Source organism: Dromiciops gliroides, chromosome 3 (genome assembly GCF_019393635.1).
Source record: "Dromiciops gliroides isolate mDroGli1 chromosome 3, mDroGli1.pri, whole genome shotgun sequence".
NCBI classification, from domain to species: Eukaryota; Metazoa; Chordata; class Mammalia; order Microbiotheria; family Microbiotheriidae; genus Dromiciops; species Dromiciops gliroides.
The window spans coordinates 599,347,574-599,373,747 of NC_057863.1; the positions used below are offsets into that span (position 1 = coordinate 599,347,574).

A 26,174-nucleotide genomic window follows, 5' to 3' on the forward strand; every position below is an offset into this window, starting at 1 on the left:
TGAGAAAGAAGACAGCTGGTAGAAATGTGTGTTCCAGGCAGGGTGTCTGTTTTCAGACCACCAAGAGAAGGAGCTGAGTAAAGAAACTACAGGTGACAGGATGAAAATTAGCTAGGTAGTTTGGAAGGCCTTGGCAGCCAAAGTCTGCAATAAAAGAGGTAGGTAGAAACCTGTGCATTAGTGAGGTTCTTGCTGTTCTTGGGGTACAGTAACTCACTAAAGCACAAGTGGCTGATGCTGTCAGAGCTTGGGCAGTTAAAAGTCCTTTACCACCCTACTTTACACCTTCCCTTCCAGCCCTCACTGGAGCAAAGAACCTGAATACTTTCTGTCCTCCATCCCACCAGTAGCATCTGCAGGGGCTAGCTAGCCATGCTTCATGGTCAGTCTTTGGGTTCCTATTTCCAAAGAGTAGAAGCTAGTGATAATTACACCTTTTTTTTTTTAAACCTCTAGGCCATTTGCAAATAAATTGGCCTTCAAAGCAGTTACTTTGATGATGGCTGTGTGCGTAGTCCAAAAAGGCTTTCCGTATTCAAAACTAGTTTGGATCTCTAAGAAATGCCTTGGGGACCAGTTTTTGAGCCACACAAAAATCTTCCTCCCTTTATGGACACACCTTGTGCATGAACAAAACAGCATTGCCCTGCCACGCCCCCCTCCATTCACCAGTTTTACTGCCACTGACAATTAGGGGCGAGGGCTTCCAATGAGCACCTGAAAAAGGAGGTCCACTCTTCTATCTACAACATAGAGCTCCAGTGTGGGTGAGTCCACGATCTCAAGGGATAGCCCTTTTTCATCTGCTGGACTATTGATTATTAGGAAATTGTCCCCTTAAATCGGCCTCTGCATCTTCCACTCTCCTGCGCTGCTAGGCTAGGCAGAACAAATTCCGTTCGTCCACGTGACAGCCAAGAAGAACGCGATCACCTTCCTCTTCAATTTGGCCATTTTCAAAAAGCAAGCTCGTCGTAGGTTTTCTCTCCGACGATGCTGACCCCAGTATTTCCATAATATAATTGAAGGAAAACTGCTGCCTGACACTGGATAGTAAAGGGTTCAGCACTTAGTACGGTCCCTTACTCGTGGAAGAAGATAAATGCCCGAATTAGAAAAAGAAATCACCCACAATCGGGGGCCCCTGGGGTGCCCGCAGCCGGTGTGGGGCCATGTGGACCCCGGGGGCGGGGTCAGCCAAGGTGTCATTCAGCCAATTTCACCCCCCCCTCTCCCCCCATATACACTTCCGGGGAGGGTGGGGCGTGAACCCAGGGCAACCCTCTCTTCTTTGCCCTAGTCGATCCCGAGCGCGCTGTCCCTGCCCAGTCAAACAATCTCGCCCCAGCTCGCCGACCAAAGCGCTCGGGACCGGGGCTGGACTCGCACTACAGCGGGCTCCAAGTCACGTTCCCTCTGCCCGCCCTCTCGGGTACTCTATGGTTCAGCTGTGGCTTCACTCTAGTTCTAGTTCCGGTCTCGGTGGCGGCGGCGGAGGCTGGAATTGCTAGTAGGTCGGCAAATTACTCTCCCAAGAGCCAATGAGAACGGGGGAGTGATGCGCCCCTAGCCAATGAGAGCTAGCACTTCTGGTCAGGCGGCGGATTGATGGCATTTTGAGCCAATGAGCGGAGGATAAGGCGGGTCGCTCGGAGGGCTTATCCCGCCCGTCCCGCCATTCTCGCTAGTTCGATCGGTAGCGGGAGCGGAGAGCGGACCCCAGAGAGCCCTGAGAGCAGCCCCACCGCCGCCGCCGGCCTAGTCACCATCACAACCCGGGAGGAGCCGCCGCTGCCGCAGCAGGCCCCAGTCACCATCACCGCAACAATGAGCAGCGAGGCCGAGACCCAGCAGCCGCCCGCCGCCCCCCCCGCCGCCCCCGCCCTCAGCACCGCCGATACCAAGCCCGGCATCACCGGCAGCGGCGGAGGGAGCGGCGGTCCCGGCGGCCTCACATCGGCGGCGCCCGCCGGCGGGGACAAGAAGGTCATCGGTGAGGGGCCGAGACGGCCGGGCAGAGCCGGGGCCGGCCGGGGGGGCTGTGGGGGGACCGTTAGCCGAGGGGGGTGCGGCGCGCGGCATGGATTCCGCGCGCTGCCGCCGCCCTCTCCTCCTCCTCCTCCCCTTCTCCCTCCCCCCTGCGCGCGCCGGCCGAGTGTCCTCGTGCCCAGGGCGGCGGGCCCGCGCGCCGCCTCCCGCGCCCCCTATGGACCCCCGCGCGCCGCCGCTGCCGCGCGCCCACCCGCCGCCCCCCTACCTCCCTCCCCCTCGCGCGCTGCCCGCCGCGTGTGTAACGGTTTCCCGGCCTCGGGCCCTCCCGGGCGGCCACGCGCCCCACGGGCGAGCGTGCGAGCGCCGTTGTGTGGGTTCCCTCCCCTTCCTGCACGCACCCCCTCCCCCTTCCGCGTGTAGACCGAGGGCGCGGGGGCCGCCCCTCCCGCCGCCTGCCTCCGCAGGCCGGGCGGGGGCCGCCGCGCGCCTTCCCCTCACGTGCTCCTATGGATCCTGCGGCCTTCCCGGCGGCTGCCCGGGCGCCTCCCTCTACTGGCCCGGGCCGCGGTCGCCGCCTTGCCCCCAGGCTCGGGCGGGCGGCGCTCCCCGGGGTGGGCAGCCACTCCCCCCCCCAACCACCGGGGCACCCCCTCAAAGCCTTAAGGGCGGGCGGTGGGTCCGGGCGGGGGTGGGTTCCAGCCCCGGCAGGGTTCAGAAAATTTATTTTTGTAACCTTGGATCCCCCCCTTTTTTTTTTCTCTCCCAGCAACGAAGGTTTTGGGAACAGTAAAATGGTTCAATGTAAGAAACGGCTATGGTTTCATCAACAGGTGAGAATGAGCTAGAGCAGTCTCCAACTTGCCCCCTTGCATGTGTCCTGGTCCATGCTTTCCACGCCTGACAACTGCCTGATGTGGGTGGAAGCGGTTACATTTATTAAAAATGGTCACTTTGGAGTGAGATGATCTCCTGAAGGCTGACCAAGAAAGGAGCTGTCTGCTGTAGCATGCACTTAGCACCGAAGCTAATGGAATGGGCCATTTCTTTCCTGCTTTTGTAACTAAATCTTCATCTTAACACTTAACACTAACAGTCTTAAGGTATTTTGTAATTAGAACTGCAAGTTAATAGTAGTTAAATGAGTCCTCGTTTGAGGAGAATAGTTGTCAAATTAAGAGACACTTATTTTTTAGTACAGTACATAGAACAAAATCTGCACAATACAACTCCCACCCGGTTGAAAAGTCAAAACATCCTGAAAAGTCTTCCTAAAGAGTCTATTTTTTGAGTTAAACAAATATGTAACCATGATGCATTTTCTTCCCTTGTAAGGATGGTGTTCAGGGACCAAATTATCATTGCATCCAGTTAACCTTTTTGGGAGGGTTTGTGGTGCAGTATTATTGTGAATTATATTACAACAGGGTTCCACTGTCTGCTTGCATAGTTGGGTATAATTCAGATTGAGGCTAGCCTAATATAACATGGAATATTTCCTTTAAAAATTTTTTTTTGCTTTCCCAGTTTATATTTGCTTCCTCTAACAGCAGCCTACATTGGTGCTTTTGTTTCATTTCTTTGTCTAGAACAAGTAGTAGTGTGAAATTGTCAAGGAATATGGCAAAATTGCCATTCCTTCTCAAACTGCAAATTTCAGTCTTTTGGGTTTTTTCTAAATCTTTAGCAATAGTAGGGCTTTTCTGATTTTACAAGGGGGGGGGCAAAAAAATTTTGGTCTAAGGTAACGTACTGTCCACTTACTATTATACAAAGATAAATTGATGGACCTGTTTGAGGGCAGTTAGATGGCTCAATGGAGTCAGGAAGATGGAATTAAACTCTGACCTCAGACACTTGATAGCTCTATGACACTGGGAAGTCATTAAAGACCCATTGGCCTCAGTATCCTTATCTGTAAATAGGGATACTAAGAGCATGTACCTCATGGGGTTGTTATGAGCATCAACTGAAATAATTGTAAAGTCCTTATACAGTGTTTGGCATGTAGTAAATGCTATATAAAATGTTAGCTATTATTACTATTGTTTTTATTATTGCTATTCATGTAAGATAGCTCCTTTGAGTTTTTGTCCTAGTGATGGAGGCAAGTATTGTGTAGTAAAAAGTGGTTGGATTCAAATGCTAGCTACTGTGTAACAGTTTGATTTGGGGACCAGTTCCTTTTCTAGGCCTCTATTTGTAAAATGATGGGGTTGGATTTGATTTCTAAGATGCCTTCCAGCCCTAAAATTCTATCATCTCCCCCTATAAATTGTTTCTCATTCAGTCAATTGAAGTACATTTTTACAGGTTTCTGTTGTAATCAATGGAGGCATTTTCAAGGTAGCTGCCAAAGCTAGTAAAATAGCCATGAAGCCAATGGAGTTGGCTTATTCTTAACTGTTAAGAGATGTAAATCTTTATGACAGACTGATGGGCAAATCAGTGCTTCCCAAGTCTCCTTGCCCATGTAGCAAGGATGTATACAAAAGAATTTGAGACATGTAATCTATTTGAAATATATGTGTGTGTGTGTGTGTATATATATATATGTATATATATATATAATATGACCCCTGGGAAATATTTTGATAAATTCAAGAGAAAAATACCAACCATGTCATAGGAACAGTTCAATTAACCACAAACCACAGGTAATGTACTTAAGATGTGTTTTTTTTGTTCTCTGGGATTTATTTATTTTTTTAAGTCTTTCAAATACCTGTCTAACTTAGCTTTAATTCCCAAAAATTTAGCTCTGAAAACTAGAATATATTCCAGGTTTACCTCTTTAATAAGATTGCTCTAACCAAGAGCACAGTAGCTTCATGCCTTTATTGTAGCTAAACCCCACTGGTGTAATATAGCTTGACTCAGTCCATTTGTAACATTCTTCCTTTGTGACTATCCCATAGAGCTAGACATTTTGGTTTAGTTAATTGTGCTCATACCAAGTGTATTTAACTTCCTGTTTTCCTGCTATTAGGCCTTCCAGGATATGTTGACAATTGATTTGGTTGGGATTTCTTTTTTGCAGATCTTGTTATGGGTTATGACATTTCCAAATGCAATTGTATCCAAAGGGTAGTTTGACTTAAAACTTTTGAGATGTATGTTTTAGGGGCTTCTTCTGAATCTTTCCTGGGGATATTAGTATCTTCCTGTTTTGCCCTGATCATATTCCTTCCATACCCTCTTGAAGCTTTTTGCTAGATAGATGCACCACTTATCAATGGTTACACATTTATCAGTGGTTGCAGGATCTAATGTCTCTGGTGCTTTATTCCATTGTTGGGAACAGGGTTCCTCAAAATGTGCCAGTGATGGCCCCTGGCTTATCTTTACATGTTTGGGTTTTTTTTCCTTATCTTTCCCACAGCTACTTGATGACTAAAACAATTAGAGCATTCTTTGCACTTATTCCAATCCCAGAGGTTTTGGGGGGAAGAGGGTGGTGTCAGGGTTCTTTTTGTCCTTTTAACTTCTTCCATGGAGTTTAAAAAAAAAAAAGAAACAAAAAACCTATGCCATAGTCAGTGAAGTGGATAGAACACCAACCCCGGAGTCAGGAAGACCCAAGTTCAAATCTAGTCTCACACTTAGTTGTGTGACCCTTGGGCAAGTCACTTAACACCAATTGCCTCTCAAACTCCAAACCTATGGCACTTAACTTGCCTGAAATAAGCCTTTATTTAATAATTATAAACAAATAAGACCAATTTAAAAACTACTTTTCTCGAGCCTGCAATTGAATTCTAACTCAGTTATCTTTTATTCCACTACCCAAACAGGCTCCAGACTAGATGGATGCAAAAGGAGGAAATTATTTTGTTGCATTAGAAAGCCAAATATAAACTGTTACCTTGATCCTTTTATTTGGATTAGTTGGACCTTTGCTACTAATGCCTTCTTTTTTTTTTTTTAGTCTTTTCCCCTTTTTGGGGGTGGGGGGGTGGGAGGGGGAGGCTACTGTAATCAAGCTCTTAATTTGTAAAGTCAATCCAAATTATGGTTTGTAGCTTTTGTTTTTAGAAATTAAATAGTACTGAGTTTCACAAGTTCATTTATACTAAGAGAGACAATGGCTTGGTGGAAAAAACAATGAATCTGTACTCAGGGAGACTCACAAAGATCAAATTCTGACTCTGACACTTACTATCTTTGTGACTAGAGGGAAGTTTAATATCCCTGAGGCTCAAGCTTTTCAACTGTAACTATTACTTATATAGCCTATCTTGTAGGCTTGTGAATAAAGTACCTTTTAAATCTTTATTAAGGCCATTAAAATGACACTTATTGAAAACACTGAGCTAGTAGTTGAGTTCTGGATTCCAGTATAATTTTCGTTTCTAATCTGTATACGAAGTCATTTCAGCTCTTTAGAATGAGGGGATTCTTTTTCTCCATGATAGTCATGATCCTTAGGACTATTGATAATAAGCAAAATGCTTATCAAGTTGATGCTTAATGTTGTAAGCACCAAAAGTATACCAAATACACTGAGACTACAAAGATGAAAAGGCCCACCCTTGCTCTTAATGGGGTAAGAAAAATGAACCTTTTGAATACAACCAATAATAAAAAACACTTTACAAAGAATTGATTTGCTCAATAAAACTCAGCCCAGGTGATAGTAACAGTGATGATGAATAAAGTTTGTCAAGAACTTTACATATATATCTTATTTGAGTCTCCCAACTTTGGGAATAAAATAAATGAAACAGGATCAGAGGCAAAGTGACTCATCCATTGTCACACAACTGGTAAGTACCCTGATTCCAAGTCCATTGCTTCAGCCCCTGAACTGGCAGTGTGAACTAATAGGATTCATGATCTGTAGCACCTTTCTCAGTTGGAATTACATTTTGTTATGGTACAAAATATTCATAACACTTTTTATTAACTAAAAGTTGCCAAGTAATCCAGGGTGTGAGAGCTTAGAGCTTTCAAGTAGTAAGCTCTTAACTTTACATTTTCTTAGTAATAATAAACTTGTGACTCAGAGGCAATGTGGCATAATAGAAGATACCCTGGATTTGAGTCAAACCTGTATTGAAATCCTATCTCCATTCACTAGCTGTGTGACTATGAATGATGACAAAATGACCATATCAATGTCTGTAGTAGATTCAGAGATTGTTAGAGGACAACACCAATTTGGACATGACTTAATTGGTGTTTGACATCTCTTGGACATGCTTCAACTAAGCATAAGCATGGACTCACTGAGAGACCCGTAATCTGTGGGTCAGGTTATTTTATTTTTTCCTGGGGATGTATTGGTGTGGCAGGGAACAGAATCACTGTCACTGTCTTTTCCTATGAACTACATGTTCTCTAGCTGACCTGGTATCCTTGGAGAAAATTTTGGGTGTAATGGTAAGAGCTTCAGTTTCCTCACTTGTAAATTTCTTCTGTAAATGTGAGGAGTCAGAGTGCTTTATTTTACAAAACATTTTCACATTATTTGATTTGATTCTACAAAAGCCCTGTGAAAATGAACATGGCTCTTTCAAAAGGTTCCTCCCATGTGCAGTTAAGTATATACCCCTCGAGTTATAGGAGTACTTTTAGTCTTAGCATCCCCTGCAAAATATTCCAAGTTGACCCCACTTCTCTCTCTTGGCTCCCTATCGTTGCTACTGCTGAATAAACCACCCATCATTTGTGTGAATCTGGCAGTTAGCCATTGTTGGTTGGGAGGCACTACTGTAGAGTTTGCCACATGGCTAGAGCAGAAAGAAGAAATGAGGTTTCTGAGCCCTGTTTGAAAGGAAGGCAAGGCGAGGAAAAAGAAAAATAGGTAAAACACAGCACTTAGTATGTGCCATGCATTATGCTAAGTACTTAATCATCTCACTTGATCCTCAGACCCCTGCAAGATAGTTGGCATCATTATCCCTGTTTTACAGATGAAATTGAGGCCAACAGGTTAGGGTGTTTTGTTTTTTAAGAGGATCAATGATATCACAGATGATGTTTTGGATTGGATGAGGCAGAAATTGTACAAAGCCATCAGCCTCACTCTTCCAAAGTCATCAAAGTCCAGTGGCAGGACAAAACTGGTGATGGCCTGGAATGTTTTGTTTTGTTTTTTTTGCAGGGCATGGGGGTAAGTGTCAAGTGTCCGAGGCTGGCTTTGAACTCAGGTCCTCCTGAATCCAGGGCCAGTGCTTTATCCACTGCACCACCTAGCTGCCCCTTGGAATGCATTTTTGATGTCTGACTAAACTTGAAGCACTCCTTAGTACCTGCTTCAGTTGCCTTCATGACCATTGGAACAAATTGTTCTCATCTGCCCATTCTGCCAGGAAAAATCTTAACATGCTTGGGGTAGATATGCCTCTAACTGACCAGTGGATTTGAGGCCTGTGGGTCACCCTCAACCTGGTTTAGCCTGTCTGTCAAGATGGTTTACTGTGTTGTGGCTGCTGAACATGCTACTGCTTCTTGGAGCCACAGGTGAGAGTTAGATGAATCAGGTGGACACCAGAGGTGGATGAGCAGCCCGAAAAAGGTTCAGCAAGCTTCTCACATCAAAAGTGCTAGTCCTCCCTGAAACACACCCTCCACCCCAGAAGTTAAGTAACCTGCCCAGGGTCACAAAGCTAGTAAGTGTCTGAAGTTAAATTTTAACTGGGTTCTTCCTCCAAGCCCAGTACTGTACCTGCTGTGCTGTCTAGTTGGCTTTCTTGCTGGGCTTAAACGTGTTTACTGAGACCAAATCTTGTCAGGGAAGGAAATTATATCCCAGACAGACTAGATCTCAATTTTTATAATGAAAAAATCAAATTAATCTCAGGATTGTTAATGAACCGAGATGGATGGATTGTGGTATGGTGTTCCTCATGGCAATATTGTGAAAGTAGGACATTCATTAGAAACATTAATATGGTTTCTTTCCATAAACATTCTTAGAGTATTTTTTAAGTCACTACTTGCATTTGTGCAAGAGTATAGAGATCAGGAAATTAATCCTAGCAGTTGGTTCAGCCTGAGCAGACATTTTTCTGATCAGTCTGTGGTTTCATGGAGGTAGAATTTCAGAAACACTTCAGTTTCTTTGTTTTGGATTTTTTTTTCCCCCTTTGGGGCAGTAGGGGTTAAGTAACTTGCCCAGGGTCACAAAGCTAGTGTCAAGTGTCTGGGGCTGGATTTGAACTCGGGTCTTGACTCCAGGACCAGTGCTCTATCCACTGCACCACCTAGCTCCCCGAAACACTTCAGTTTGTTAAGTTTATTGTGTGTGGCCAGATTGTCTTTGTGCTTGTGTAACAATTCAGGTGCCATTATCTGTTTCACAAGGCCTGGATATTGACAGAGTTAGTGCTGCACAGTATCTAAAAAGGTTGCGTGATTGTACCTTGAATCTACATGCTTAGATCACTAGACTAGCTAGCTGTTATGCCTATGCTCTTTGAAAGGGTTAAACTCCAGTCTTTTTTCTTTTCCTTAAAATTTATTTTTAAATGTTGTTCTTACTTAGTTTCCCACTTGCCAAAGGTGGTTATTAATTACCTACTTGGGCCTTTGATGAATAAATGTGTGAAGGTGATAGATTACTACACTTCTCAGAGCTTGGATTATGAAGAAGTGACTTCCATACATGCCACCATGTCCTGTGCTCATCCTACCTAGCAATGGTTGGGGGCAATGAGAAAAACAGTAAGATGAAAGCATACCATATATATGGATTATTGATTAACACACAAGTCCTGAGATGTTGAAATATGAATAAGAAATGAGAAGTAAACCCGCAAACAATATAAAAGCATCTGGTCTAGTACCATTTAGTGTTCTTAAAATGAGCAGGATAATCCTAACGATAACAATCTCAATCATCCTGTAAGAAACCTACAAAGTATGTTTTTCAGTGAATGGGAAGAATGTATCTTAAGAACAGGAGGAGACCAAATGAGCCAAAGGGGAGAGTAGTTAGAAAGGAATGTGGAAGTTTCTGGGTTTTTTTTTTTTCCTTTTAACTCTTGAGATTTTAAACACCAAACTAGATTGTTGACAGGTAAAGATGGGGACAGTGAACAATCATTGAGAGAAGGCAAAGCACAGTGGAAAAATTTTCTCTTACTAAAGATCTGGAGGCCTGCCTTTGTTCTTGTCACAGTTCTGCCATTTATTAGTTTTATTATTTTGTAGTACTACAGAAGGGGCACTGAATTTGAGGGCTACACTTGCTAGTTTTGTGACCTTTGACAAGAACACCTTGGACAGTAGGTTTTTGGGTCTGGAATCTCTCCCAACCTGCCTTTTAGTAGATGGAAGACATTGCAAAAGCTGCGTTTTTTTTTTTTTTTTAAGTGAGGCAATTGGGGTTAAGCGACTTGCCCAGGGTCACACAGCTAGTAAGTGTTAAGTGTCTGAGGCCGGATTTGAACTCAGGTCCTCCTGAATCCAGGGCCGGTGCTCTATCCACTGCTCCACTTAGCTGCCCCAGAAAGCTGCGTTTTTGACAGATTGTAGATCAGACACTGTGGTGACAACTTCTCCTGCTACTGATGGCTTAAGTGTCAAGGCTGCACAAAGAATTTTCATCTACAAATCTTGTGACTTGAAAAGTTTGAATAGCAGTCAACAGAGATAGTGCAAAGGAAACCACAATATAACCTTTTCAGTCCATTTCAGGTACTTGGGCAAGTTGCTCTCATCTGGCTCTGCACCTTTGTCCTCAAACATAAAATGTTCATTTAGAAATCATTTAGATGTCACCCTAGGTACACAATGATGTGTGGAGGATGGTATGAAATTATGTGGAATAATGGTGGCCCGAGTCTTGATTTATTAAAATTTGATTTACAAATAGTAAAGGTTAGGAGACTGTTGTAAAAATTGGTGACATAAAAGTGTATTTATGTTGATGTGCTCTTTCAACATTCTTTTAGGCAGTTTTGCTTTGTTTTGAGGGAATGTACTTTGGGAAGTATCTTTATCACAATGAAATTTAGTGATTTAAAAAAAGAACATTAAATATTTGAAGCCTCTAAAAATGAAATAATCTAGATGAGGGTTTTTTTTAAATTAATAAAGTATTTTATTTTTTTCCCGTTACATGTAAAGATAGTTCTCAACTTTTGTTTATACAGGCTTTCCAATTTCAGATTTTTCTCCCTCCCTCCCCCCTCCCCTAGACAGCAGGTAATCTGATATAGGATATATATATATATATATATATATATATACACATATACATACACACACATGCACACACAATAACATTAATCCTATTTCTGCATTAGTCATGTTATAAGAGAAAAATCAGAGCAGTGATGAAAAAACTCAAAATAGAAAAAACAACAGCACCAAAAACAAAAGAAATAGTATGGTTCATTCAGCATCTATACTCCACAGTGTTTTGTTTTGTTTTTTTTTCCTTGGATTTGGAGATCCTCTTCTATCATGAGTTCCCTGGAACTCTTCTGTACCATTGCATTGGTGAGAAAAATATAGTCCAGATGAGATGTTTTTGAAATGTATGTAGGTATATTAAAATATTTCTATGCTAGTTAGTTGGAATCAAGGGTAGTCTGTTTAAGCAGTTCTGATTTAACTGATGATTTATAGGAAAGAAGTTATAAATCTTGATAAATAGGATGTCTATTAAAGTGTGTTAATGTTTGTTAAATCTTTAGGAGACTAAGAAATGAACAATTACTATAAAATGTGAGTGGCAAAGTGCTTGCACCATTCCCCCTTTGCATAACCCACCTCTCCCCTCGCACTTAAAAAAAATTGTTTTTTAACAATAAACGAGGATTTATAGAGATTGTGTAGTTAAAGTTGGATTTTGGCATCCAAATAGGTGGTCATCTGCCTGTTCTCAAAGACCCCTACTGACATGAAATTCCCCCAGCCTCCTTTAGTTGGATTTTGGCTTTTAAAAGCCATTTACATTTTAGAATTATGGTTAATGAAAAGTTTGTATCCTTTTCTGTACATTAAGCATATAACCAACTCCCATATGTACTAATTTATGTGTCATATGTAAGCTTAAATTGCAAACAAGTTTTCCTTTGTTATCCAACCAATATAGTATGAGGAATGTAATGAGGAGTGTACATGAATATTGTTACAAAATGAGTGGCATAAGAAAGTTCTGTCAGTGCTGAAAAGCTGATCACCCAGCTGATGCAATCACAGGTTTTGTGCTTGACCTTCATAGTAAGGAGGTTTTGAAGTGGAGCATTCTGTGGTGGTAAAGATTCCCTAAACACCTTAGTTTGCTGCTGAGGTCAAGAGGGGGCAGGATGCCTTATTGAGAGTGTCATGAATAGATAGGTTTGCTTGAACCTAGAAAGTTGGCAATTGGTTAATGAAATAGAAGAAATGGAATAGTAGTCTGGGGCCAAGCAGTGGAGGAGGGGCTTTGAATAAAAGACTAGTTTTACTCCCTGGTGGGGAAACATTCATTGAAAGTTTTTTGAATAGAGGAATGATGAGATCAAAGGAGATTAGTTCAGAAGGCAATGTTTAGGAATAGAATAGACCCTTAGTACAAATTGGTCAAATTAGAAAACTTATAATCAAAATCCATAGGGAAGGTATGAAGATACTGGACTAGGATGGTGTTTGTGGGGATAGAGGAGATCTTGAATGAGATGACTGGAGTAATTGATAATCTTCTGCATGTACATAGTAACTAATAGGACATTAAAAGTCTTCCTGTTGCTTCCAAGTAGCTGAAAACAACTACGCTTAATAATGAGTCTGCTTAAGCACTGGCCCTGGATTCAGGAGGACCTGAGTTCAAATCCTGCCTCAGACACTTGACATTAGCTTCGTGACCCTGGGCAAGTCACTTAACCCTCATTGCTCTGCCCCCCAAAAAAAGAGCAATGCAAGGATCTCTTTGACAGTATCCATTGATAGATGATGCTTGTTGAATCTTAGATGCTTCTAGTAATGAGAAGTTTACTATCTTACAAGGCATTCTATTCCATTTTGAGGAAGGCTCAGTTTTTAGGATATTCTTCATTATACTTAGCCAAATTTTGCCTTCTCTATAACTTTTAACTTACTCCTAATTTGGTCTTTGGAAATATACAGATTTTGTTCTGTGGCTAGATTGTACCATCAACTTTACTGTGGACTTTCTATTTTCTGGGGATGGTGCCTCATAGGTTATGCAAAATTATGGCCAGACAACTTCCCCACATCTTCATCCCCAGATGCCCCATCTCAGCACTGTTCCTTACCTTACTTGGCTCACCATTACTTAAGCACCACCTGTCACTCATTATATTGAATGTGTTTCTATTTTCATTTCTGCCTTTGCAAACAAATTCCTAATTCCATTAGACTATCCCCAGTTAAGTACCTGCTAGTTAGACAGATATTGACTGAAAAGTTTGTGTACCAAACTCTTAGCTCAGTTTAAAGTCCTGTAGGGAAATTTTAAAATTCCACGAAAGTTCAAAGCAGTGTTCCTGATCTTAGTTATTGGTGGTTCAGTTGCTTTTCAGTGTATCTGACTCTTTTATGACCCCCGTTTGGTGTTTTGTTGACAAAGATCCTTAAGTGGTTTGCCATTTCCTTCTACAACTCATTTTCCAGATGAGGAAACTGAGGCTAAGTGACTTGCTCAGCTAGTGTCTGAGACCAGATTTGATTTCATGAAAATTAATTTCCCTGATTGCATACCCAGTGCTCTGTCCACTGTGCCACCATTGGTTACACACTTTGAAATGTGGTATTTTCTGGCCTACTATAAAACCCTCATTTTGTGAATGAGGAAGTTAAAGTACAGAATTAAAGTAACATGGCCAGATTCACAGCAGATTAGTAGCAGAGCTGGGCTGATTTTAGGTCTTCTCCTGCCTTTGGTCCAGCCATGCTACTTCAGTGTTCAAGAGTGTTAGGGAGGGGGCAGCTAGGTGGCACAGTGGATAAAGCACTGGCCTTGAATTCAGGAGGACCTGAGTTCAAATCCGAGATCAGACACTTGACATTTACTAGCTGTGTGACCCTGGGCAAGTCACTTAAACCTCATTCTCCCCCCCCCCCAAAAAAAAAGTAAAGAAAAAAAAAGTGTTAGGGAAAGGATCTCAGCAACAGAGTTCAGTTTGTATCCCCAAAAGAATTGACACATCAACATAAGGTAGGGTGATGGTAGTAGATAAAAGATCTGTATTCAAATTCCATTCCTCAATCCTTCTCTTCTCTTCCAACCCCCTCCCCAAACATGCATATATATATATATATAGAGAGAGAGAGAGAGAGAGAGAGAGAGAGAGAGAGAGAGAGAGAGGCAGCTGTATAACCCTGGGGCAAGTTTCTTAACTTGGAGAAGGCACAGCTATATTCCTTACTGGGAGTTCATTCAACATGCCTGACCTGAGTGGTCATCCAACTTGACATAGCTTTTGGCATCAGTTTTGGAACAATTTAAGTAGTATGTGTGTATTGAAAAGGCGCAGTGGCATTGGAAAGAACAGTGAGTTGGAAATCAAGAGAATTCTTCTACTCCACTTCTGTTACTTTTTAGTTTATGCTCCTCTGTCCTTATCCATAAAATTGGGATAATTCCTATTTTCTATACATGTTGTAAAGATGCTTTAATAGGAGGAATTTTTAATTTTATATTTGTAATTCAGGATAGGCAACCATTATCTACACTTCAGTTGACTGCTTCAGCAAAGGTGATGAGATTCAAGTCCATCATTTGTATCTCCAATTAATCCAAATGCTACTTCCTCATATGTGTAGTTCCCACATGCCAGAAGTAATCTTCTAGAGGTCAGACTGTCTCACTTTGGTATAGTGCATAATGTTTTCATTCTTTCAAGGATTGAACTGATGGGACATACCTTGGAACTAATTTTTCAGAGCTGCCTCAGCCAGTCCTGATCTCTGTAGGCCATGGTTCCTCATTCTATAATCACCTTCCACTTTAAAAAGTCAGTGATTACTTGTTAATCTAATTTTTAACCTTTGTGACAGCCATTTTTCCTTCTGTCCTTCCTTGGCAGTGAGGGTTAAGTGATTTGCCCAGGGATCACACAGCTAGCTAGTATCAAGTGTCTGAGGCTGGATTTGAACTCAGGTCCTCCTGAATCCAGGGCCGGTGTTTCATCCGCTGTACCACCTAGCTGCCCTCTTTCATATTACTTTTTTTTTTTTTTTTTGAGGGCAATGGGAGTTAAGTGACTTGCCCAGGGTCACATAGCTAGTAAGTGTCGGAGGCTGGGTTTGAACTCAGGTCTTATCCACTGTGCCACCTAGCTGCCCCTTTTTCATATTATTTTAACTTAATTTTCAAGCAAGCAGGTGAGGTTTGGGTTGTTTTTTGTTTTAGTCAAAACTATACATTTATTTTGCCTGTGTTGGTATTTTTGGGTGGCTTGGTCAAGGAAAGATAGAAATCAAGGGGGAAAGCCAGGCATACATGATGAAGAAAATTGGCTGGGTACGTAAATGGAGCATCTCCCACAATGCAGACTCATAAGTCCTTCCTAGTGCGTTTTACTATCTTTCTTTAACAAGGCTGGAGTTTTTCAGAGGACCTGGCTCAAGCATGTTTGAGCTCTCCTGTATTCCCTGGACTTTTAACTGATGAGTCCTGGCCCTTTTTAAAGCTGAGCCTCCTAAGCATGGAATGGGGGGGGGGGTTACTTTTCCATGGAAATAAGTTGCAAGTGGCTCCAAAACCCAGCTTTCCTCCTCATGACGCATTTCTGACTCCTCCAACTTGATTTTGTCTTACAGGAATGACACCAAGGAAGATGTATTTGTACACCAGGTGAGTGATTGTGCCCACATCTACACTTCTGACTGAAGTGCTATAACCTGAAATCCTGGATTGGTAAATAACCTCCAAACTGACTCCTGCTTCCTTGTTTTCTGAAGTTATAGTAATGTATTTGGTATAAATACATGGGTATTTTGAAGCATGCTTTGTCTTTGCTTTTGTATTTGTACCCCCAGCGCTTAGCACAGTGCTTGGCACATAGTAATGCTTAATAATGCTTCCTCATTCATTCATTTTTCATTCAAAATACCATTAGAACAATCTCTGTGGTAAGAGATATATTCTAGTGTAAACTGAAGATGGGGACTTGGAAGAAATAGGGCAAATATTCCAGTCAAGTGTGCTTTTTAGTGTTTGAAACCTTAGATTCAGTTCACTTTAAAATGGATGATTTAATTGATAGACAAATTGTCTTAAGAACTTGTTAGTATTGAAATAGTTACAGCAACAACCTTTTTTAAAGCTTTCTGAAGAGTTCATGCATAGGAGGCTATGTAAGTGTTGAGTTTATGAGTTAGAAAATTAAGAAATTTTTATCACCTGAAGGTAAGTAAAGTGGAAAAGGAATGGTGAACTGGATAATAGTTTAATAACTTTCAGATTAGGTAGTCTTTTAAGAAAGAAAAATTGTGTCCAAGGTAGATGGTAGTTTGCTGAACTTTTATTCCAGTTAACATTTTTAGAAAGATGTTTTTAGAAATAGCTTTGGAGTAGAGCAAGCATCTCAAACTAAAGCATAATGCTGTAGTTGTAGTTTGCTGTTGGACTTGAGGCTTCCTAAGGCTTTTCCTGAGGGCTACAGCCACATGTATAAATAAGCCTTGAAAGACTAGATTTGTGTTTTGCATGTGCACACACTGACAGGCATTGGAATTACTCTGGATTTTGCAGCTTAGAGCCCAACAGTCTTTATCGTTGATCTTTATATCACCTACTCTGCTTAAATTGTTTGATCTTATTCTTGTGTTTATAGCCTACAACCTAGCAAAAACCAAAACACTTAATAATTTATCTCTCTTCTCCTTCCCAACCCCAGGGAATGTGTGATCCATAAAGGCTAGTGAGTTTAGAAAGGGAGAATAGACACTTTTGTTTAGCTTGCTGCTTTGTAGTAATAAGAATAGGGATCTGTATATTTAGTATAGAATTGAGGAGGAAGGGGACAGGATGGGGGAGGTAGGGTCAATTTCCAACACCTCCAGAAGTATTTTCACAGAATGATAGGATATGAATTCTCAAAGCACCAGGTGTGCCCATGACCAAATGTAAGTACAAAAACATATTCCAAAACCAAATGTCAATAGCTTTTAATCCATATTATTGCTCCTATCCATAGCCACAGTCAAGTTGACTGTAAAAACTGAGGGTTTGACTCATTTTAGAACAAAATCTTGTTTTATAGACTTGTAAGCAGTCTTATTTGACTACAGCCTACTCTTGGTTATCTGATTTCCTCGCTCTCCCTCCCAGCTATAGTCCTTATTTCACCAGTAGTTAGCCTTTTTATAATAATACGCACATTATGGAAAGGCAGTAGTAAAAACTGGTTTGTTTTGCTACTTGTCAGCAGCTTTGGTGAAAAAATTGAAGAGGCTGAGACTGTTGACCAAAATAAGGGCTTGGTTTATTTGTGGGATATGTTATCCATATGATTATTAATCCCCCATATCTTCAGGTAATATAGAGTTGGCTGTATATGAAGGGTAAAAAGCTCAAGGGATGGTTTAGATGACAGACTGAGCTCTTGATTTCATTTTACTGTCATAATACTCAGTTCTAATGATCCAGATGGCTGGTGTTTTTGGTACCCTCTCCCCCCTGTAGTTTTGAATGACTGTTTCAGCCTTTAAGTATTGGCTCAATTCTTTTTTGGATCCTAGGTTTTAGTAGAGATAGGGGATGGAAGTACAAGATGAACATAGAAACTTTGGCTTTTTAAGGTTCTAGATAGCTGTTAGGCCCAAGTGACCTAACACCTTGATAGTTATCCTTCTTGCAAAGCCAACCCTGTTTAAAGGCAACTAAAATGTTTATTTTATGTATCGTGATAGAGACAAACCACTCACTTCATGGGAGACATATATTGGTTTTCTTCTCTTCTTTACCATGGCCTGGGTCCTTAGTGCTTACTTACCTAAGTTTTGGAGCTCAGAAATAGAATCCTCATTCACAGTCCTTAGGTTACTCTGGAATGAGGTGTTGGGAATGCTTCTTAGAGTAGGTTTCAGTTGCATGTTAACTGATTATGATAGCCAACAGAAAACATTCTAGTGAATTTCAGGGAAGGAAATAACCAAGTTGCCTGATAATATTAAATAATGAGAGGAATAATTTGCTAATGCCAGCTATATCAAGAACATTCTCTGCAGTGCCCCCAGAAACACAGGAAGAGAGAGGTTTCAACTGGCATTTGTGTTGGCTTGGTGGGAAAAGCCAAGGACTGTATTGAGACTTGGTCATTTTATAAGTGGATAAACCAGACTTGCCTGTCATCTAAACCAGCCCTGAGGGGGCTAGCTTCCACTGTTGAGGACAGACATGGGAAAACAAGGAATAACTTCATTTTCTTTACAAACATTGTTTAACCAAAGTTGATTTGTAGGAAGCAAACACAAGAGTACATATGTCTCTTTTGAACACTACAGCTATTTTTTTATATAAATTAGTAGGAAGGCTGAGAGGCAGCATGGCATAGCAGATAGAGAACTGGCCTTGGAGTCAGGAAACTCTGGGTTCAAGTCCTACCTCTTGACACTTGTGTGCTGTGTGACCTTTGGCAAGTCACTTAACCCCTCAGTGCCCCAGCCTACTCTCTAAGACTAATTCAAAGAGGTCACTACCTTAATTGGTAGACGTTCCTTACCAGGAACTCACTACACAATGAAATCACAAGTCTGGTTTTTAAAAAATAGTGGTAACACTGGGTAAATTAGGGGTAAAACACGTGTAAGATTATAGCATCTAAGTATAGTTTGTGGATAGAGGTCTTTTTGTGGTCCCTACCTTCCTAAATTTAATGAACTTCTGGTTTCATTTCAATTCGTCTTTAGGTCAAATGTATATCCAAGTATATTCAACATAATAATTAACTCTGGTACATTTTAAATGAAAAAGCAAATTATTCACCCCTGTTAATCTAATTTTGGAATGTGATATTACTAGACTGCCATAAAGAAGAATAACCCCAGGAAGTACCTTCGCAGTGTAGGAGATGGAGAGACTGTGGAGTTTGATGTTGTTGAAGGAGAAAAGGTGAGGATGTTTTCTGTGTAAAGGTTTGACTTCAGTCCAGAAATAATGAGTTTTGATGGTGACTCTAATGTAGATGGGTCAGATGACCACAAATACAGGTTCATCAAGCTTTATAGCTTCCCTATTGTGTGCTGGCTGCAGTTAGTGTGCAATCTCTTCAGAGCCGTGATGAACTGATACATTTCAGTCACGTGGTGTGTGTATGCACCCCCTGGCCACAGCAAACCTTTTTTTTTGTTGTTTTTGTTTTTTAACTGTGAATTTTGTGAAAACAATTATGTCTGATTTCCTTTGAGTGTCACTATCAACTTGTAATGGCTTTTGTAGGGTGCGGAGGCAGCTAATGTTACAGGTCCTGGTGGCGTTCCAGTGCAAGGCAGTAAATATGCAGCCGACCGTAACCATTACAGACGTTATCCACGTCGTAGGGGTCCTCCACGGAACTACCAGCAGAATTACCAGAATAGTGAGAGTGGGGAAAAGAACGAGGGATCTGAGAGTGCTCCAGAAGGCCAGCCCCAACAACGCCGTCCCTACCGCAGACGGCGGTTCCCACCTTACTACATGCGGAGACCCTATGGGCGTCGACCACAGTATTCCAACCCTCCTGTGCAGGGAGAAGTAATGGAGGTAATGTTATGGGAAAGACATTAACTATGGAGGTCACAGAATTGACGTCGTGTACAGATTTCTCTTTCTCTGAGACAAAAGTTTTGAGGATTCTTATGCCTGCCTTTGAGGTTAATTTTTTTCTTTAAAAACAGCCTTTCCGTAAAATGAATGTATAATAATTTTCCTAGAAGGAAGTTAAATTCTTAGAAAATAGGACCAGTTCCAGTTCTTAACATAATTAGTACATCTGTTACTTAAACTGTATTAAAAGTTAGTGAGAGTGAATAGAGTGGTAGACTTGGTACCAAGAAGACCTGATTTCACATCCCACTTCAAATAGTAATGTGACCCTGGGTAAGTCACTTAACTTCTGTCTTAGTTTCCTCTTTTATAAAGTGGGGATGATAATAGCACCTACCTCCTAGGGTAATTTAAAGATCAAATACGATAGTATATATAAAACACTAGAAAACTTAAAGTGCTGTGTAAATATTACCTACTGACTTTAAAGGTCCAAACTTAAAATTAAACGTTTTATTAAGTGAACTAAGGTACCAGGTGATTTGCTTTATACTTTCTACTCTTTGGAATGATCTGGTTTTAGTAGATTTGATGTGCATTGTTTTTGTTTTTTAGGGTGCTGACAACCAGGGTGCAGGAGAACAAGGTAGACCAGTGAGACAGAATATGTATCGGGGTTATAGACCACGATTCCGCAGGTATGCTCTGTATTGCTATGTCTTCTGTATTAAAATGCTGCCCCAAGCATATGTCAGGTCACACAGCATTTTCTGTATAAAGCCTTTTCTAAAATTGTTCAGGGGAAAATTAATCCTTCTTTTTGGTTAGTTCAGTGTTAACACATTTCCTTTGATCAGATAGCAAAGTAAAAGTTGACATAAAAATTTCTTTTGCCCTTTGGCTTATATCAGTCAATGAACAGGTGTGATTACTTTCTCAGTCAGTTATGTCTGAAGTAGGCCATACTTTATGCCTCCTTTTATACTAGTTAAATATTTATAACAGTTCACGTGGCAAATTAAAATGTAGGGCTGATAATGATTTTTATAGTGATAGTAGACATTCTATGAACTGTGTCTTAATATGAAGGCTCAATAGGGAGATTGGAGTGGCATGTGCATTTGGGGGAGAGGGAGGTACATGTGCACATAAAACCCACTAGGAGCTTATGTTCTTAGGGAAAGGCATGTCTGATGCTGCTTAACATTTTTAGAACTCTTGGTATAGCTAGCTATTAATGTTCCTTCTCAGTAGGAATTTGGAGGTGATAAAGTAGTGTTAGCAGGGAAGACTAGTGGATTCAGCTCAGGAATGAGGTATCACCCTAAGTGATTGACACTAGGTTACAAACTAGCTCATTTCAGTATATGTTGCTGTTCTGTTTTCTCTCTATGGGATACTGTTCTCAAAATGTAGTTGTAGACCACTTGTGGCTTTTAAGGATCACCTCAAGTAACTAATTCTCTACATACCCCCTTCCATGTAGGGTTTTTTTAGATGACCATGTATAGGAGAAAGGGAAGGTTCTTCTATTTTCTACATTTTTGCTATGTATTATCCAAGCCTTTTCTTGGGGTTCCCCAAAGTTTTCCACTCTAAATAAATAAGCATTTATTCTTCATTCCCTTAGACTCTATTTCCAAGAAACTTTGAATCAATCTTCACCTTTGAATCTTAGGCATCTTGCACATAGCAGACCCTTAATGTGTGTTGAGCTGAATTGCATAGGCTAGAGGTAGACTGCTTGAATCAGTGGAGGTGATGGTTCCTTAATAGCAGGGGACCCCCGAATATTGTGTCCGTGCAATGTTTGCAGGTACAGATGGGCTTTTTTCTGAAAAGGTAAGTCCTGTATTGCACTGTGCAATTTAGGTAGCATTGGGATTAAATTTTCACTGTGACTGTAGTATATCTAGCTGGTGTAACCACTAGAATCCTCCTTTGTGTCAGCTTCTAAGCTTTTAGATAACCAAGTAGGAATTGCGGTTTATATACCCCTTTGCACATAGCCGGTGACTTACAGTATGTAGAAAATTCTGCTTTCACAAATCCTACAATGATGTTGGAATGAATTATCAAATAGCAAAGGCCTCCCCTGGGGATGACCTTTCATTAACATATCAGCCCTGAAGTTCAGTCAGCACTTCTCCTCTTGACTGTTTTTTTTGTTATGGAGCTTGGTTTTGGGTTGGTGAAACCTAAAGGCTTTGATAGTTTAAACATAACTGTTTAATACTTATTAAAGTGGTTTATTTGGGTTTTCCATGAGTCCTTCATCCACCCGAAATGGCAATACCTAAGCTCAAATAATCCAAAATATATGTAGTCATTGGCCCCAGAGGTAAGCAAAAAGACCTGATAAATGGAATAGATGTCTCAAGACATAACTGTTTAGAAGCTGGATGATCTGCTTTCCCAAACAACATTGGTGGACATAGGGACCCTGCTAAAGGCAGGGACATTTAATTGTGTAGTATATCTTGTCAGCAAGGGAAGAACCTTCTCTCCCCCCCCCAAAAAAAAAAAGAGAGAGAGAAAAAAAAGTAACTGTCTAGGGCCATTTATTATGGGAGCAAACCTCACTCCTGAAGGCAACATTGTATTGTACTATATCCAATAGCAGAGCTTCCTAATGGATGAGTCTGAATTGGTAATCCAGAAAAATTTGAGCTCTCGATAATTCGCTTGTATAGAACAGCTTGTTCTTTGATGTTGGGGAAGTGAGGCATTAATTAGTATATATTTTCTATCGCTGTATTAGGGCTTATTGAATGTTAGTCATTTAATCGTAGAAGTGGAGTAGCAGAGTGGGTGGATAGAGAGCTACCCACAGAGCCTGGGAGATCTGGCTCTAGGTTCCACCTATGACTGGTTGATGCCAATCAGCAGTGGTAAGGGAATTTCTTCACCTGAAACTCCTTTCACTGATGAAATCACAGGTCCGTCCCATCCCCATTCTCTCTCTTTTCCTGCACCACACCCTCTTACTGCTCCTCCCACCCCCCAAAAAACAAAACAATCCTAAAAATTCTCTGCCATAAACATCTTTATTATGTTTGCTGTCTTCCTCTGAAGTACTGAGAAATGTGTTAAAGTCCAAATAAGTTTGTATATAACTGTTTTCTAGAGCTAGGCATACATAGATAGAGGGTCCATGATACATTGAGAAATAATGAATCTCAGTCACCACAGCCCACTCTTAATTTCATGTTTGAGTTACACCGCCAGTACCCCATCTGACAAGTCCCTGGATATGTCACTCTGCCTCATTCTGTCCTGGGGTAACCAGGTTATATTCAAGAAGATAACCTTTGAGAGGTAGGTAGCCCTGTAGTTAGTTTGACCTGGCATCAAGTTCTTTTCTTGGCATGTTCTGTCAGTAAAACTTTTATGTGACGGGCACTGTGCTTAAGACTGGTTGATACAAAGAAAGGTTTTAAAAAGTCCCTGCTCTTGAGGAGCTTAAAATCTATTTGGGAGACAGTGTGCCAATAACTATACAAAGAAGCTAAATATAAGATAAATTGGTTTAAAAAAGTAACAGGGAAGGCACAAGAATGAATAAACATAGGAGATAGGATTTTCATCTGGAGCTAAAGGGTAACATGTCACCCTGATACATCCTTAAATTCTCAGGGTCCCTAGCAACCCTGTTATATCAAAAACTTGATTGTGCCAAAAGTGTTACTAATCTGCATTGGTAGAGAAAGTTCCTGTATTGGGAATTCTTTTTAAAATACTAAATAAAACAAAACCAGGCATTTTATCTCAACTTGACTTTTTTTGTTTTCCCCCTTGGATAGATAAGTTCTAATCATTTTAACTTTTTTCTGTCATTCTATAGCAGTTTGAAAGAAATGTATCCTTTGATCCATGTAATCATTGTATGGATTATTTAAATAAGCCCTTTGTTTTGTTTTCCTCTTTGGCATTCTGGCCTTTCCTCAGCATGGTGCAGTGGAAAGTGCACTGGGTTGGAGTTAAAAATACTAGGCTTAGTCCTGGGTTTACCCCTACTTGTAATAGCTTGTGTAGAACACAGCCTCTAGGCCTCATTTTTCCTCATCTGTAAAATGAAGGCTCTGAATCTAGATGACCTTTTAAGGAGCCTTTTAAGCTTAGCTCTAAATGGTAATCACTGCTTTTTCCCAGGAAAATTCAGAGCGAAAAGATGAAATTAACCCCTTCAGTTTGCTACTTGACAGCAAAATTGAGGGGCAGCAATGATTAAAGTTTGGGTTTGTTTTTTGTATATATCTCCAATTATGGATATTGACCACACATCAAGTCATTGTCATGATGTTAATTAACCCTTTTAGTCTTTTTTTTTAATCCTTTGGAATACTTGAGTCTATGGTCTTTATCTAGTTCCATACTATCCTTTATTTATGAGTTTTTCCTCAACAGAACGGGAGAGGGAAAGGAAATAAGCATTTATGTAGTATATTCTTAGTGCTAGACACTGTGCCAAGCACTTTGTAAATATCTCTTTTAATTCTCACAAGAAGTCCCTGTGAGGTATGTGCTGTTTCCCCCATTTTACAGTTGAGAAAACTGAGGCAGAGAGCAGCCAAGTGACTTAAACCCAGAATCATACAGCTAGTAAGTGCCTGAGAGGCTGCATTTGAACTCAGGTCTTGCTGACTCCAGGCTCAGCACTCTATCCACTGTGCTGCCTACTGGAAATAATGTCTCTCAACACAGACCATACTTTTTGGGAGTTAAACCTACCATGGTCTCTTTGTTTTTAAAATTTTTTGTGGGGCATTGAGGGTTAAGTGACTTGCTGGGGTCACACAGCTAGGCTAGTAAGTGTCCAGTGGCTGAGGCCACATATGAACTCAGGTCCTCCTGAATCCAGGCTGGTGCTTTATTCACTGTGCCACCTAGCTGCCCCACATCTGCTGTATTTTCATTCAGAACTTAAGCCCTGAGAGAATGAGAAGAAGTCAGTACTTAACTAATACTGTGTTGATCTTCTTACTGAAGTACCTGTGAAGGAATTAACTTTATTTACCTAGATGTGGAGGGCCCTGAATGACTGTGACAGCCTTTGTACTTTTTTTTCCCCATTACCCTTGGATATAGAACTACAACCACTAAGTGAGGCAGTTTCCCCTTGCTGACATTCGCAACAGGCACCCAAATTAATTCTAAGTGGGTATCTCCTTGTTTCCCTAGCCCAGGTGTGATCCCAGATGGCACAGAAATTGCTCCATACTGACTTTTCTCAGAGAAATTACCTCTAAGTCCCAGCAGATGTATGAAAAAGATTCCCTGTCACAGCTGTTCCCTGATGGTTTTTGCAGTTAGGACTACAGTGGAAAGCTGAGATGTACACAGGAAAGCTAACATCTTTTTGGTGTCTAAGGTAGCTCCTCAGAAGCCTTGGGGAAGGTAAGGGATAGGCTTTCTGAAGTTGAAGTCCCAGACTCCATGGTGATTGTCAAATCCTTCCTGGCTTGATCAGATGAATCATTCTTTATGAGCCATTCATTAAGGTAAGGAAAAATGTGAATATCTATACTATGTAGATGAGCCCCTGAAGCAGCAAGTTATATTTAATATGGGAGGGGCCAAGAGGCTCAGACTTGAAGATGGATCCTGGATTCTCTATAAAAACTGCTCGTGTTAGATATAGGACACATCTTCTTGCTCTGTGGAAAGCACCTCATTCTGGGATTTATAGCATTAGGGTGTCCTGAGTGTTGGGAGTATCATTGGGGAAAAATAAGTATTTTATTTTCCTTGCTCCCTCTTGCTCTTTTATTCAAAGTGGTGAAGGGAAATGGGGAAATGTTTCCTATCCTGAAAAGTTTCATCCTTTAGCATGATGGTCTGTGTGTGTGACTATCTCAGGATCATACTGTGATTAAGCCTGCTTTTCAGATAACATCAATAACAGAAGTTCTTCTGGGTCATCTGAAGATTCAAGAGTTAATGTTAGGGAGGAATTTTGCTACATACTCAACTTTTCATTTGAAGTTTCAGGGAAAAGGCATGTTTATAAACACTGTCAAGTTACAGTGTTTCCTATCAACAAGCAGATTAAGGTTTGCTGTGTAGTCAGAATCTAGAAACTCAACTTCAGTCCGTTTTCCCCATCTTGACCTTTAAGTTCCCCTGTCATCTGAACTTGCCTTACCTTTCCTTCCCATTACTTGCTGTTCCTATTGGTCAGTCTTTTTTCTCATGATTAAGCTATACTTTGGGGGGGGGGGTGAGGTAATTGGGGTTAAGTGACTTGGCGTGCCCAGGGTCACACAGCTAGTAAGTGTTAAGTTATCTGAGGCCGGATTTGAACTCGGGTCCTCCTGAATTCAGGGCTGGTGCTCTATCCACTGTGCCACCTAGCTGCCCCTAAGCTATACTTTTTAAAGTACCATTACTACAGGCTATATTTTTTTAAATTACTTCAGACTTCTCTGTTAAGGTTAAATCTAATGTGTTGTTTAGAGCACTGATTTAATCAACAAGCATTTACTAAATGCCTTCTAAGTAGACACTGAAGAGATACAAAGACCAAAAAAAAACCCAA

At 41.1% G+C, this 26,174-nt stretch overlaps 1 protein-coding gene across 4 annotated transcripts in view; it reads left to right on the plus strand.

The window, feature by feature from the left end:
* The first annotated feature begins 1,671 nt into the window (after positions 1–1,671).
* YBX1 (Y-box binding protein 1) overlaps positions 1,672–26,174 on the plus strand; it is a 29,758-nt gene continuing 5,255 nt past the window's right edge. For 2 of the 4 annotated variants that reach the window (XM_043991894.1, XM_043991895.1), the window contains exons 1-6: positions 1,672–1,993; positions 2,759–2,822; positions 15,709–15,742; positions 18,914–19,003; positions 19,331–19,633; positions 20,252–20,334. In XM_043991894.1, coding sequence (XP_043847829.1) covers positions 1,828–1,993; positions 2,759–2,822; positions 15,709–15,742; positions 18,914–19,003; positions 19,331–19,633; positions 20,252–20,334 — 740 coding nt within the window. In that variant the 5' untranslated portion in view covers positions 1,672–1,827. The remainder of the gene's footprint in view (positions 1,994–2,758; positions 2,823–15,708; positions 15,743–18,913; positions 19,004–19,330; positions 19,634–20,251; positions 20,335–26,174) is intronic. The other 2 variants (XM_043991893.1, XM_043991896.1) reach the window with 2 other exon arrangements.